The following is a 16897-nucleotide window of genomic DNA, read 5'->3' as shown; positions in this document are numbered from 1 at the left end:
AGCTCTAAATACTAACTTTGATTTCATGCTTGTCACATAGGTACTCCCTCATTGAACATGGAGCCATTGGTGCTGACTCTAAAAAAAAGGACATCTGGTACAAGCAACAACATCACAGGTACTAGGTTCACAGCTACCTACTGCTTCACTTCTCCACACAAATGAGTGACAGAGGGGATAAACAAAGAAAAGCAATGAAGTCCTAGTTCATAGGGTAGTGAAGAGGTGTTAGTCTAGATAGTTTGATAATTCAATTCTATTCAACAGGGCTTCTTAAACATGAACTATCAGGCAGCATGATGGTGTAGTAGAGAAATGGCTTCAGAGCCAGGAAGACCTGGTCAGAGCTTAGCTCTGACAGACACTGGCTGTGTGACCCTGGCTAAGTTACTTAACCTCTTAGTGCTCAAGCCAGCTCTATAAGCCTGTAGGTTGCCAACCTGCATTGCCAAAGTATTTCCTTTATCCAGAAGCTTCCTCTATCAGAGAAATCACAGGTCTATGCCCCTGTTCCTTTCTCTTCTATGTGCCAGGCACTGTGCTAGGCACTGGGGATGTAAAAACCATACCTCTCTACATAAGGACTCTCTGAGCCTCAGTTTCCTCATCTGTAAAAGGAGGAAAACTATACTTATAGTCCTTAACATAAATATTGCTATGAGGAACCATGCCTATTTTTGCATGAAACATTACCTTGATATCTCTAATTTTCTAGAAAAGATCTTTTCTTTCTCATTCTATTGTTTTCTTCCATTTCTTTGCATTTCTCATTTAAGAAAACCTTGTTTCTCCTTGCTATTCTTTGGAATGTGCATTTAGTTGGGTATATCTTTCTTTTACCTTTTATTTTCCTTCTTTATTCAGGTATTTATAGAGCCTCATCAGACAGCCATTTTGCTTTCTTGCTTTTTAAATTTTGGAATTTTTTTTTTGTTACTACCTCCCATACAATATTGGAAATCTCTGTCCATAGTTCTTCAGTGACTCTATCTACCAAAGCTAATCCCTTGAATCTATTCATCACCACCATGTCATATTCATAAATGATATTATTTAGGTCATACCTATTTGATCCAATAGTTTTCCCTATGTTCTTCAATAGTGGGGAGTTCTGGCAAAAGGTTATACAATGGAGAAGGAAATGACAAACCAATCCAGTATCTTTGCCAAGAAAACCCCATGGACAGGACTAAAATGATAAAATAAGATGAACCCCTCAGGTCAGAAGGTGTCCAATACTCTAGTGGGGAGGAGTAGAGAACTACCAGTAGCTCTGGTACTAATGAAGCAGCTGGGACAAATCCCCACTCTCTCCATCACTGCCTTGTCATGGCAGAGGAGCTTGAAAAGTTCAATGAAATTATTAGCTATGCTATGTATATATGTAACTATTATATATATATATATATATATATATAATTTGCAAACTTTAAACCAGTATATAAATTCCAGTCATATTCTTCATGTTTATTGTTGTTCTTGTTATTATTATACTAAAAGGGGAAATGATATGCCCCTTTATTCATTCCCCCATCCCCCGCTAATCTTCTATCTCATTTTTTTCTACAAGTATCTTTCTTCCTTGTTGACTACAAACATGGCCAGATCTTCCCATCACTAACAATAAACAACAACAAAAATCAATTTACTTTGATCCTACCATTCCCTCAAGGTCTTACATTTCTCCTCCTTTTTACAGTCAAATTCCTAGAAAAGTATTTATATTTGTAGCACCCCCTTTGGGCTCATTCTCCACTAGTTGTGGTAGTTTGGGTTCTTATATGGTAGCTGATTAATTCTTCCCTTGGGGTTCTTGCCACTGAGGGGGCTGTGGCTTCAGTGCTATCTCTCATAAATCTGTATGGTCTTCTTCCCAGTATTAATCAACCAGTTGACATCAATTAGCTTTTATAAAAATAATATTTACTGAGAAGGAATAGCAAGGACAAAACTTACAAGACTATTTCCCAAATCAGAGTGCATCCAGCTCTTATACATACATGATCTCTGTGGAGAGTGTGCTCAAAATTAAAGCAGGTGGCACAAGACATCCCTCCCCCACTCGACCACCACTACCAAAAAATAAAAAACAGAGATAAATCATTCCCCTTGCATACACAATATTCCTGAGAATGAGCTCATACTTAAACTACAAAAGTAATAAAGCCCATATGTAGAGAACACATGGGGCCTAGGAGTACCTCAAATCTCCTGGTTCTGGATGGTTTTTTTTTTCTTATTCAGAGTCCCCTCCAAGTTCATATAGGGTCATGGCATGGGAGAGGGATAAGCTATTCCCTTCCTTAGCTGGGTTGTCTGATAGTAGGGTGAGGTGTCTCAGCTAATGAGTCAATCTACTCCTGAATAGGACAAGTCATTCCCATAGCTGCTGTTGCTACCAGCTCCTGGGACTCTACTAACTGTAGTGCTCAATGGGGGCTCTGATGGCTTTAATGGGTCTCCTAAAGTTACCAGTCACCTGTGTAAGGAGCTAAAATTCTAGCTATACCATCTAAAATCTAATGAGTAGTCACCAATAAATTATAAGTTTTAGCAAGAGTATTTAAGTGTTTAAGTATTTATTAAAGAGCATTAGGATCAGAAAGAAAGGTAAAAATCTAACTATTTCTAAGAGACCCCATCATCCAACCCACCATGGCGAGGTCAGGAACCAAAAGAGACAGAACCCCTCCACCAGCATCTGCTTCCTACTTCATGTCCTCCTCCCAGAAATGGGAGGCTCCTCAGGTTGATTGGCTGGTAGCCTTGATAGACAGTACCCATGAGCAAACGTCACTTCCTGATGCCAAGGACCTTGACCGAATGGCTTGTCCTCAGAGGCCTTCTCCTCATGGCAGAACTTTTCTATAGTAAGTCTCCAGCAGGTGACGTCATTCCAATCGTTACACCTGGACACCCTTCTCTTAGTATATTCATTCAAGCAAAATCAAGAAAGAATAAAAAAGAAACAGAGGTGACACATGTTCATAGACATATGACAACTACGTGGGAAAATGCATCTTGCCATGGACAAAAGTGACACAAGAGATCTACAACTGTAATTCTCAAGTGACTTTGGTATAACATGATTCACAGTTTTATAAGCATCGCCAGAAGAATATATGTTAAAAAGTTGGGCCTTTGGGGGCAGCTAGGTGGCGCAGTGGATAGAGCACCGGCCCTGGAGTCAGGAGTACCTGAGTTCAAATCTGGCCTCAGACACTTGGCACTTACTAGCTGTGTGACCCTGGGCAAGTCACTTAACACCCATTGTCTCACTAAAAAAAAAAATAAAAAAAAAGTTGGGCCTTTGTTTTAAGAAGGTTAGAATCCTAAAGAAAATTGCTCACTATTCAAAATGCAATCCATCTGACTCTTCCTCCTACTTAATTCTGGGCGTAGGTCATTCTCTTTCTTCAGGATCTATCCAAAACTTAAAGTGCTTTTTCTCTGGGATATGCTTTAAATAACATCTTTTTTAGAAAGCAGCCACTCTTAGAGCAAGCTCATCTTTTCACCTGTGGCCTACCAAATTGTACCTCTACAAAATTTCTAGATATTTTTTCTGGTTCATTTTAAACATAAGGCAGAGATGCAGTTATATATTACCAGTCATATAGAAGCAGTAGGTTCCATCCTCTGGTTATAATAAAAAATATTTCAAGTAAAATATTACTGAAATGTACAAAAGAGGAACTTTCAAAAATAAACATGTTTAAAAACAATTTCTACCTAAGTGCTACTGTAAACATAACAAGTCACCAGACATTTGATTTAGATATTTAAGAACAGCTTTTATATCCTTCACATCCCTGGGAAGAAAATCCATCAGTTATCTTAATATTTATTTCACACATACACACACACACACACACACACACACACACACACACACACACATACACACACACACACACACCATGGTCAAACTTTGTCTTGCTCAAGAACACTGAGATGCATTTCCATAAGACTATACTAATAAAGGTATTTTACAATTGTTTTTTGCAAATATGAAATACTTTTTATTTATTATCCCTATTTCATTCTATTAGTTTGGCAGCTACTTGTCAACCAATATATTATTAAATCCTTAAAGAGAAAGTACAAATACTGAACAAACATTGTTGTATAATAAGCTTATTATTTATTATAATACAGTTTATTTAAAATCTTTAACAGCATTTTAGACATAAAAATTTAGTAGAACCTTTTCCACTAGTGCAAAAAAATCAGTGAACTGTCTTCTTAGTGAAATAATCAGATTGATTCTTTTTAAAATTGATCCTATTTACAGTTAATTGGTTTCTGTCCTACAACTGCCTGATTTTTTGTCTCTGAATTTAATTCAGAAATTCAGCTGTTTTGTAATGACTTAACCCTAGAAATCCAGTTCTCCTGTTATTCAATTTTATTTTATTTTTTGTCAAGAAACTCTGTTACCTTTGAAGGAGGCAGGTTGGATACCAGGGAAGTCTTGTCTAGTATATTTACACCACCAAGATATCCTTCAAGAATGTCTGGTTTGTTATCCAAAGAGGTCTCGTTTATTATCTCTCTCCTTGAAGATGCAGCTGGACTCAAACAATGAACATTTATTTCTTAGTGTTAGAGGGAAGGAGGTGGTTATTGCTAGTCCTCATTCCCACTTTCTATCGAATTTTCTTCCATCTATAATGCTAGCCTTCCTATTTTCTGTACTCTCCACAGCTATAAAATAGAGCTTTCCCCCTCGTTCAATGTCATAGCTTTGCTGGGGAATCTGAGATCCTATTTATTGGTAAATTTATTCTTTACTAATAAATTAATTGTTCTCAGAACTTTGTGCCTCAGTCTACCTTAATTTTAACTGTTACATTAGTTAGGATAATCAACAATAATAAGCATTTATTGTATATCTTTTTTGTTTTACGTATTGTGTCAGGCACTAGTGATAGAAAGATAAAAACAAGACAGTATCCACCTTCAGAATTTACATTATAAAGGAAACACAATATAGATAGAAACCTAAATAGAAAATATACAAAAAGTTATTCTGGGGCAGTGGGGGGGGGGGATGAAAAGGGTAGCACTAGCAGCTGGAAGGGTCAGGATAGGCCTCCTGTAGGATTTGGTTGGAAGCTAAGGATTCCAAGAAGCACAAATGAAGGAGGAAATGCATTCCAGGCATGAGAGACAGATTGTATAAAGGCACAGAGATGAGAGATGGAATGTCATGTATGGGAGGGCAGCAAAAAGGCATTTCACCAGAATACAATGTGAATAAATAAAATTAATGTGCAATAAGTCTATGGGGGTTGAAGCCCAACTGTGAAGGGCTTTAAAAGCCCCACAGATTCTTTAGTAAGGGAGTGGTCTTAAGAATTATGAGTTTGGCAGAAGAGTGGAGGATGGATTGGAGAGGGGAGATTTGAGGCAGAGAGATCCACCAGGAGGCTATCAAAATAATCAAGGCAAGAGGTGATATAAGTGCCTGAATTAGGATTAGGGGCTGTGTGAGTAGAGAAAAAGGGATGGATACAAGAGGATGGGAAGTCAGAATTAGCCTGCCTTGGCTTCCCATTAGGATCAGGAAGAGGGATGATTCCAAGCTGAGAAACCATAGGATTGAAAAGATATTATTGCCCTCAACAGAAAGAAAAAATTATAGGAAGAGGGGGACATCTGAGAGGAAAGAAAATGAACTTTCTTTTCAGTATGGTGAATTTAAGATGCCTTTATTACATCTAGTTGGAGATGTTCAATGAATGACTCATAATGTGGGATGGGAAGCCCAGGAGAAGGGACAAGGGATAGATATGGAAATACAGGAATCATCTGCATCTAATTATTTGCCCCAGTGAGTTTTTTCCCCCTTTTCCATGTGAACTTCAGAATTTCTGGAAGAATGAGAATAACAGTAACAAGAAAACTACTACAAATTTCCTCCGACCTCCCCACAAATGGCAGCATATATGCATTTTCTAAGGGTAAACAAAGCCTACCAGTCCTTCTATTCAAGAGACAGGAAGGAATGACATAGAAATTCTTCTCATTCTGCATGGGCTAAAATTCATAAAGCATGAATACTGTTTTTAGAGAAAAATTAAGTTGCTAGTAACAACATAAATCCTCAAGTTTTCTACATAAGCATAACAGCCTAGGTGGAATTCAACTCAACAAATATTAAGGACCTACTGCATACAAGGCACCATGCTAGGAACATGAAATACAAAGATAAAAAAATATTGACAAGACTCTGCAGGATACCTTTTAGTTCTAAAAAGCTGAATTACTCTGCTATACTAATTTAAATTTCACTAATTTTACATTTTTGATGATTTAACCTTTGCTACAGCTTTTTGTCCATGAAGAAAATGTTTGCTCCTCAAATTTGAAGGCTAAACAAAATTTAGGATGAATATTTATCCTAATTAAGCAGATAAACTCTTTAGGATTCACAGCTTAAGTCAAGAATCCTTTCCTGATTGCTGTATTTCCACTGATCTCTTTCTTTCCTCTGAATGCCTACACCATTAATTGTACCATGTTGTCATTGGGTACTTACACCCTGCCATATATATATATATATATATTTTTTTTTTTTTTTGGGTGAGGCAATTGAGGTTAAGTGACTTGCCCAAGGTCACACAGCTAGCAAGTGTTAAGCGTCTGAGGCCGGATTTCTTCTGGACTACATAAGAAATGTACTCTCCATGAATAACTGAGATGTTCCTAAAAATAGTGTCAATTTTAGAAGCAAATTATATCATATAAAAAGCATATGCATATATAAAAGCATATGCATCACTCTTCAAATATAAACTGTATTGTAGCTGTATTGTAGCTGGTGTGATGACTCAAAAAGTCATTCAACAGTTTCACTTTGTGTCATAGGCCAAAACACAATTCTCCCCCTCTTTCCTAACAAAAATACTGGCTCCATCAACAGTGAGGAAAATAACTTTAGAAAAAAAAAGGTAATTGGGGCATCTAGGTGGCATAGTGGATAGAGTACCGGCCCTGGAGTCAGGAGTACCTGAGTTCAAATCTGACCTCAGACACTTAACACTTAACTAACTGTCTGACCCTGGGCAAGTCACTTAACCCCAATTGCCTCACTAAAATAAAATAAAAAAATTTTTTTAAAAAAAGGTAATTAAGAGCAATATTTATTACATAATCAAGTTCCCATATTATCCAATCATTTCTCTATTACTGACTAAAGAAAGTATAGGAGGTAGTTTATTAAAAAGGCATTTTAGAAATGGTTCTTTATTTGCTTATATTATCATTTTTAAAAATCCATTTAGAATGTAAGAATGAAACACCACAGTAACCCATAAAACATTGCCCTTCAAGCTCTCCTGAGCATTGCATGAGACTATTTGGTGGAGACAAAAGATTCCCTGGAGATTAAGTATTTCTTTCATCATGACATGTGATGCACATGAGTATGTCAAACAATGTCTTTAAAGTTATGTTTATTTGTGTTAAATAACTTGGAGAAATCTTTCATTCTATATACCACATAACTGATTACAAAGCAGATTAAAGAATCCAGTTCCCTCAATATCAGACTACAATCATTGTGAGATTTCAATGGCAAAATTGTTAAGAAAAAGAAGCAATAGATACTCTATGGAGTGATAATAAAAATTAGAATAACTACAAGAAAAATTAAATAAATAAACACTAGTATAAAGTATGAAAAACAAATTCCTTCAATGTTTTCAGTCTCGAAAAGCCCCAAGGAATTGACTCTGATTCCAAACTCAAAAGAAGTGTGGAGAGAGGAGTCATCCAGGAGATTAAAGAATTCTAATTTGTAGCCTCTATATAAAAGTTGTCAAACTGTGCAAACTCAAAGCCACTTGTTCCAATTGCTGCCCAACCTTTTGTGGGACTTAAGGTCACCACGCCTTTCCAGAGATGCGTATTATCTAGTCGGACATCAACAGCAAAGTCCTGTCAAAAAAAAAAAAAGTTACTATATGTTTATAATTTTTCCCCTTAATGCTATGTAAAAATTTAATATCATCAGTAGCTAACCTAGCTAGCTGTTATGTTTGTCACTGAATTTCTATATAACAAAATATAATTTAACAAAATTTAGGTCACAGGTCAAAATTAAAAGAAAAAAGGATTTTCAATAACTTTCTTCATCTAGCTCTATGTGCCTGGCACACAGTAAATGTTTAATAAATATTGATTGATTAACTGATCTCTCATACATATATATAGCATTTGATGTGAAAGAACTACTTCAATATTTCATCAATTTAAAAAATAGTTAATGACAGTTAAAACTGGAGTCAAATTTAGTAGAATTATGTTCTCCAATTACACAGAAAATTAAGAAAAACACTCAAAATCAATTCATAATTTCATGTTTTTGTACACTGATATTAATAAATTAGCTTCCAGTCACTGTAAACAATTTCCTCTCAATTCAAAGGATCAGTAGCACATGCACAGGCTGTTAATTAGCCTTTTATCACCAAAAGCCAGGACTCACTACTGTTTCATGTGCTCAAAGTCTCCAGGGGAGGGACATCATTCTAAACATTAAGTTAAGAACAGCAAGGTGAAGCAAGGCATAATCAACTAACTTGATGGAATAAAGAACTTCTGAGCTAGGAGGGCTCTTCTGAACTCTAATCTGCTATAACATATCTAGCAAGCCTTCACTTGAAGTCAAACCTCTAGTGATAGAAAAGTCACCAACTCACTTCCTTGAGACCAAAGTAGCCCATCCCAACTTTGGACAGCTCTAATTATTAAAATGTTTTCCTTGGGGCAGCTAGGTGGTGCAGTGGATAGAGCACCGGCCCTGGAGTCAGGAGTACCTGAGTTCAAATCTGACCTCAGACCCTTGACACTTACTAGCTGTGTGACCCTGGGCAAGTCACTTAACCCCAATTGCCTCACCAAAAAAAAAAAAAAAAGTTTTCCTTTACACTTAGTGAAAACCTTTCTCCCTTTAACTTCTATCCACTGCTCCTTGTCTGGCCTTTGGAGTCAAGCAAAATAAATATAATCCTTTTTCAATAAGATACCTTCAAGTATCTGAAGAGTTATCATTACCCCCACTTTTCCCCTATTCTCCACGTTAAATAACCTCAGGATCAAACAACTTTCCTATACATAGTTTCAAGACGACTATTTTAGTGACCCTCCTCTGGAGGTAATCAAGAATGGTAATATTCTTTCTCAAATGTGGCACTCAGAACTGAACATTATACTCCAAATGCAGTCTGATTAGGACAGAGAACACAGCACAATTACCAACCCCTACATTCTGAACAGCATGCTTTTATTCATTTATTTGTTTTTATTTGTTTATTTATTGTTTATTTATTTTTCTGTTTATTTATTTATTGAGCAGGCATTTATTGAATGCTTACAATGTGCCAAGTACTAGGGGGTAAAAAATGAAAACAGCCTCTGGCTCACATTGCAATTGAGCATAACACTCCCCATGAGGGGTTGCTGTGAAGCTGTAATGCCAATGTATGTAAATCACTATTGAATTCATTTTAACATGAAAGCTTACGTCATCTCTTGTATTTCAGAAAATAGCACACATTTAATCAATACTTTTGTGTCATGAACTAAATATATCTTTTTTTAAATTATCTAGTTTTAATATTCTCTTTTTAAAGTTTTGAATTCAAGATTCTCTCCCTCCCTCCCAACCCTCTCCCCACTACTGAGAAAACAAAAAATATATTAATTCTACATGAGAAATTATGCAAAACATTTCCATATTAGACATATATACACAAAACAAACAAAAAAGAAAGCAAGACATGCATAGTTCAATTTGCACTCAGAGTTCAGTTCTCTGGAGATGGAGAGCATTTTTTCATCATGAGTCATTTGGAATTGTCTCAGATCACTGTAGTGATCAGAGTAGCCAAGCTGATCATTACAACATTGCTGTTACGGTGCTCAATAATGTCCCAAATATTCTCACTTCTCTCTGCATCAGTTCATATAGGTCTTGCCATGTTTTCTGACACCACTCCTCTCGTCATTTCTTATGGCACAGTAGTACTCCATCACAATCACAAGCCACAATTTCCTGCCATTCCCCAATTGATGGGCATTTTCTCAATTTCCAATTCTTTGCCAGCACAAAAAGAGCAGCTTTAAATATTTTTGTACATACAGGTCCTTTTCCTTTTTCTTTGATCTTTTTGGGATACAAACCTAGTAGTTAGTTCACAACTGCACCAGCCTATTTTCTCACATCCCCTCCAGCATTTGTCATTTCTGATAGATATAAGGTGATACCTCACAGTTGTTTTAATTTTCCTTTCTCTAATCAATAGTGATTTTGAGCTTTTTTTCATATTATTATAGATAGCTTTTATTTCTTCTTCTGAAAACTGTCCGTTCATATCTTCTGACCATTTATCATTTGGGGAATGGTTCTTATTTTTATAAGTTTGATTCAATTCACTATATATATTTGAGAAATGAGGTCTTTATCAGAGAAACTTGCTGTAAGAAATTTTTATATTACTTCATTGTCTATGGTACCTTTTAGCAAAATGTAGTTTTCCTTTTGCTTTCCTAAGATCATGATTGCTACCCATGCCTTTTTTCTTCACCTGTAGCATAATAAATTTTGTTCAAGTCCCTTATTTTAACTGTGCATCTTTTTTGTTTGTTTCAAATGTGTCTCTTAGACATAACATTGCTGAATTCTGGTTTCTAATCTATTCTGCTATCTGCTTCCACTTTATGAGTTAGCTCACCCATTCATATTCACAGTTATGATTACTAACTGTATATTTCCCTCCATCCTATTTTCTTCTATTTATTCTTTTCTTTTTTTTTAATCCTGTTCCTCCTCAAAAGTCTGTTTTGTATCTAACCACAGCATCCATTAATCTACCCTCCCTTTAATCACCACCCTACCCCCACCCCACTTCCCCTTTTACTTTAAAAACTCTTCCTTACACACCTTTTATGTGAGAAAATCCTCCAAATTCTACTTCCCTCTTCCTCCTTCTTTCAGTGTATCCCTCTTTTTCACCCTGTATTTTGGGCGGAGAGTATCCCAATATACCCATGATCACTATGTGGACTCCTTCTGACTGCCCTACTAATTATAGAGTTTTTAGGAGTTACATCTTATCACACAGGAATATAAACAGTTTAACTATACTGAGTTCCCTTTGATTACTCTCGTTTTTACTTTTTTATGCTTCTCTTGAGTCTTCTGTTTGAAAGTCAAATTTCCTATTCAGCTCTGGTCTTTTCCTCAGGGATGCTTCTAAGTCTTCTATTTCATTAAATATTCATTTCCCCCCCTGAAGGATTATACTCAATTTTGCCAGGTGGATTATTCTTGGTTGTAATCCTAGCTCCTTTGCCTTCTAGAGTATTATATTCCAGGCCCTCCATTCCTTTAATGTGCAAACTTCTAAATCTTGTGTGATCCTAACTATGGGTCCATGATACTTGAATTGTTTTTTATCTGGCTACTTGCAATATTTTCTTCTTGATCCAAGAGTTCCAGAATTTCAATGTAATATTCTTGGGAGTTTTAATTTTGGGATGTTTTCCAGGTGGATTCTTTTGATTTCTATTTTACCCTCTGATCTAAGATATTAGGGCAGTTTTCCTTTATATTTTTTTTATTTTTATTTTTTTAGTCATAAAAGCATTTTATTTATTCCTGACTGCACCTTCCCCCAATCTACCCTCCCTTTTATCACCCGCCTCCCATCTCCTTCCACTCCTACTTTCCTGCAGGGTAAGACAGATTACTATACCCAAATGAATGTGTATGTTATTCCCTCTTTGAACCAATTCTGAGAGTAAGGTTCACTCATTCCCCAGCACCTCAGCCATCTTCCCCTTCACTGTATAAGCTTTTTTTTTCTTGTTTATGTGAGATATTTTACCCCATTCCATCTCTCCCTTTCCCTTTCTCCAAGCACATTCCCGTCACCACCACCCCTTTTTTTTTGGTGGGGCAATGAGGATTAAGTGACTTGGCCAGGGTCACACAGCTAATAAGTGTCAAGTGTTTGAGGCTGGATTTGAACTCAGGTCCTCCTGAAACCAGGGCTGGTGCTTTATCCATTGTGCTGCCTAGCTGCTCCTAATTTTAGGTTTTTAAAGATATCATCCCCTTGTATTCAACTCACACCTGTGCCCTCTGTCTAAATATACTCCATCTATCTGCCCTAATAATGAGAAAGTTCTTATGAGTTACAAGTATCATCTTCCCATGTAGGGATGTAAACAGTTTAACCTTTTAATATCCCTTATGATTTCTTTCTCCTGTTTTTCTTTCTCCTTGTATTTTAAAGCCAAATTTTCTATTCAGCTCAGGTTTTTTCATCAAGAATGCCTGAAAGTCCTCTCTATCATTGAAATCTCATTTTTTCCCCTTTAGGATTATATTCAGTTTTGCTGGGTAGGTGATTCTTGGTTGCAATCCCAGTTCCTTAACCCTCTGGAATATCATATTCCAAGCCCTCCAATCCTTTAATGTAGAAACTGATAGATCTTGTGTTACCCTGACTGTGACTCCACAATACTTGAATTGTTTCTTTCTGGCTGCTTGCAATATTTTCTCCTTGACCTGGGAACTCTGGAATTTGGCTATAATATTCCTAGAAGTTTTCATTTTGGGATTTCTTTCAGGAGGTTATTGGTGGGTTCTTTCAATTTCTATTTTATCTTCTGCTTCTAGAATATCAGGGCATTTTTCTCCGACGATTTCTTGGAAGATTATGTTTAGGCTCTGTTTTTGATCATGGATTTCAGGTAGTCCAATAACTTTCAAATTCTCTCTCCTGGATCCATTTTCCAAGTCAATTGTTTTTCCAATGAGATATTTCATATTGCCTTCTATTTTTTCATTCTTTTGGTTTTGCTTTTCTGTTTCTTGATTTCTCATAAAATCATTAGCTTCCATTTGCTCAATCCTAATTTTTAAGGAGTTATTTTCTTCAGAGAGCTTGGCCAATTCAGCTTTTCAAGGCATTCTTTTCCTTACTGGCTTTTTGTACTTCTTTTACCATTTGGCCCAGTCTGTTTTTTAAGTTGTTATTTTCTTCAGTATTTTTTGTGTCTCCTTTACCAAACTGTTGATTTTTCATGTTTTTCTTGTATCACTCTCATTTCTCTTTCCATTTTCCCCTCTACCTCTCTTACTTTATTTTCACAGTCCTTTTAGAGCACTTTTATGGACTGAGACCAATTCATATTTTTCTTGGACGCTTTGGATGTAGGAGCTTTGACTTTGTTGTCTTCTTCTGAGGGTGTATTTTAATCTTCCTTGTCACCATGGAAACTTTCTAGGGTCAGCATTTTTTTCTGTGTGCTTCTTTTCCCAGCCTATTTCTTGACTTTTAACTCTTTTTTTAAAGTGGGGCATTGAATCCAGGGTGGAGGTTGTGCGATTCCAAGCTTCAAGGGGTTTGAGCAGCTATTATCTGTGACACTTCTAGTAATACTTCCGTGATACTTCTAGTAATTTGTAAGTCATTGGTTCTTCCAAGGTGGTATGATTTAAGGAGAGGTATGTTCATCACTCCCCTGGTTTGTGTTCTAGATTGCAAGCAACCACAGGCCTGCTTTTCTGCCCTGGAAGTATGAACAGAATCCTGCTCCACTGTGGCTGCAAGCTCTTGCGTGCTTGTGCTCCTCCCCGACCTGGGACTACCACCCAAGACTGTGACCTGGATCTGACTATGGGCAAAACAACAGAGTCCTGCCTCACTACTAGCAAAGAGATCCCTGCAATCTCCTTCTGGAGTTTTTGACCCTGTTACTATCTGTGGGCTGAGTTCCAGAAGCAGCTGCTGCTGCTTCTGATTCAGAGGTTCCTGAGGCCTGCTCCTGGTTCACTGGGGCTGAGTTTGTGCTGGGGTTGGATCTGTGCTGGCACAGTCTGCACTGGGCTGTGCTCCACTCTCACCCCAGTAAAACAGACCTTTCCTACCAACCTTCCAAGTTGTCTTTGACTAGAAATTATTTCACCCTGTACTTTTGTGGGTTCTGCTGCTCCAGGAATTGTCTGATGAAATTATTTGAAGGTATTTGGAGTGGTCTTGGGGAGAGCTCAGGCAAATCACTGCCTTTCTTCTGCCATCTTGGCTCTGTCCCCTATAATTTTTTGAAAGATGGTGTCAACGCTCTTTTTTTGATCATGGCTTTCAGGTAGCCCAGTAATTCTTAAATTATCTCTCTTTGATTTGTTTTCCAGGTCAGTTGTTTCTTCAATGAGATATTTCACATTTTCTTCTATTTCTCCAATCTCTTTACTTTCTTTTATTGTTTCTTGAAATCTCATTAAATCATTAGTTTCCAGTTGCCCAATTCTAATTTTTAAGGAATTATTTCCTTCAATGAATTTTTGTACTTCTTTTTCCATATGGCCAATTCTACTTTTTAAGGGGTTCTTTTCTTCAGTGAATTTTTGCACATCTTTTACAATTTAAGCCAATTCTTTTTTTTTTTTAAGGTGTTATTTTCTCTGGTATTTTTTGGTACCTTTTACCAAGCTGTTAATTCTCTTTTCATAATTTTCTTGCATCACTTTCATTTATTTTCCCAATTTTTCCTCTACTACTCTTATCTCTTTCTCGAATTCTTCTAGGAGTTCTTGCTGGCCTTGGATCCAATTAGCATTTTTCTTTAAGACTTGGTTTTTTAGTTGTTTTCAAATTATTGCCTTCTTTTAAGTTTATGTCTTGGTCTTCCCTGGCACTATCTCATTTTTCCACCCACTGTTTCACTTTGAACTTTATGTTAAAGTTGGTATTTACTCACCTGTGGAGGAAGAGGCACTATGCCTTGCTTCAGCCTTTTTTTGTGCTGCTGTTTTCAGAACTAGTTGGATTGGGGGAGGGGGGGGTGAAGGTAGTCTTCAAGTTTTCTGTGTGCTTCTAAGACAGTATTAAATGGGGAGAGATGTCGTCACTGCATTCTTGGTCTGCACTCAGGATTGTATCTAGAAAGGGTCCCTGGTTCCCTGCAGATGCAAGTAGTAGTTCTATTCTCTGCCGCGGAACCACAACTTAGAACTGCTTAAGGGCAAAAGAGTTGCTAGATAACACCAGCTACACCCAGTGCTAGCAAAGGGTCTCCTGTCATCTCTTTCTGACCATTAGTTCAACCTTTTTCAGTATTAATGAGGCATATTTTTCTTCTGCAGCTACATTCTATCTTCCTCTCCTTCAGATACTTTGTGAATTGATACTTCCACTTCTTCACAACTGTGTAGCCCTAGCACAGATCTTCTCTAGATACAATTGAGCTAGTAATTTTGGAAGCATTTCCAGTCTTTGATATCTTACCTCCTCTTTGGACATTTGACAATGTGATGTTAGTATAATAACTCTATTGACCTTGATGGGGAAAAAAGTTTGTTATTAAAAAAATCTGCAAATCGTTTGTACTCTTCTTTTATTTTCCTCTTACCTTCTAATCTCTAAATGCTCTCAGTATTATTGTTTGCATCTCTTTCCAACTTTCTTTACCTTGGTTTTACTATGAGGTGATATTATCCACAATCTTCTGTCATCCTTCTCTGTAAGACTTTATTTTCTGAAATAGTATTGTTTTGTCTGCCATGTTCCTCTACTGAACAAGTCAAGTCTTTGCTGATTAAGGCACTTTTTAGACTCTTTTGATCTTTTGGCCCTCTGATCACAAACATTAAATGAGGCATAAGGCAAGAAAACATGTGCTCACCAAAGTTGTCTGCCAGAACATCAAGTACATTGAGATCAGAGACCTATTTATAGAAAGATTCCCTATGGATGGTGAACTTATCCAGATATTCCCATTTGCAGTAATTGTTAAAATTCTGAGTAAAATTATTATGCTATGTTCATCTGTATTATATTATAACACATTTTTCATAATGTATAACTTATTTGAATAGGTCAGAATTGACCTTTCTGAAATGCATGCCACATTTTTATAATTTTTCATCTCTAATAAGTCAATGGCCCTACTATACAAAGACAGTTTACTCTGGAATGATTTGTTTCCTGTCATTTAAAATATAAACAATTTCATTTTTCATAACGTTATTTTAGTTTTCAGGGACAGCCATAAGACAGTGGACAGAAAACTGGCCTTGCAGGCAGGAAGATCTAGGTTCAAGACCCACCAGCTGTGCAACCCTGGGCAAATCACTTAATCTTTCAGTAGCCTAAGCAGCTTTCTAAGATGGTGAGTTGTAGTACAAATGCTATTGTTTGCTCCCTAGTTCCCTATACCAATAAAATCCCAAGTCTCATCTCCTCCACCCAAAAAAAGAAGGCTGCTCACCAAGTCAAGTGCCTACTGATTCCTTTCTTAAAGCAAGTTTTCCTGATATCATGATATGCAAAATCAAGAAGCTTCGGAATAACCTACATATCTTAGCCTCTCTCATTCATTATTCCTGACACCTATTTTTCAATATATTTCTTACCATTTTCACCTCTTCTCGCATATATGTTGATTTAATTTGGAGGGTCTTATCGGGTTCTTTATGTAATTTTCTCAACCCCTTCAGCATATGTAAGAGGAAGGATGATAGCAGTAGATGGCGCTGGACTTGGAATCAAGAAGACTCTAATTCAAAGCCTGTCTCAGACACTTGCTAGATGTGTGATTGTGAGCAAATTATCTTAACCTCTATCATCATCGTTATTATAATACATAAGCTACAATTATTTTCATTGCAAATACTTATCATGAACATGACAAGATGACCAGATGTTCATGGAATTATTTTTCTTATTGCCCCTATGAATATAAATAAATGTAACTTCAAGGATTTTTTAATACTTTCTCGGTCCAAGAAGAACCACACTTCTACTTAGCTATGTAACTGCCGTCTTTCATCTAGATTTCATAGTGAGATTGTCAAGATTGATAGGATTCAGTTCTTACA

At 36.7% G+C, this 16897-nt stretch overlaps 1 protein-coding gene across 1 annotated transcript in view; it reads right to left on the bottom strand.

Annotated features, from left to right (window-relative positions):
- Positions 1 to 7440: 7440 nt before the first annotated feature.
- GALC (galactosylceramidase) overlaps positions 7441 to 16897 on the bottom strand; it is a 69952-nt gene continuing 60495 nt past the window's right edge. The window contains exon 17 of the mRNA XM_043984845.1: positions 7441 to 7944. Within this exon, the coding sequence (XP_043840780.1) occupies positions 7798 to 7944 (147 nt within the window). The 3' untranslated portion in view covers positions 7441 to 7797. The remainder of the gene's footprint in view (positions 7945 to 16897) is intronic.

This window comes from Dromiciops gliroides, chromosome 2 (genome assembly GCF_019393635.1).
Source record: "Dromiciops gliroides isolate mDroGli1 chromosome 2, mDroGli1.pri, whole genome shotgun sequence".
NCBI lineage: Eukaryota > Metazoa > Chordata > Mammalia > Microbiotheria > Microbiotheriidae > Dromiciops > Dromiciops gliroides.
Note: the sequence above shows the minus strand (reverse complement) of the source record. Positions and strands in the feature narration are given on the sequence as shown.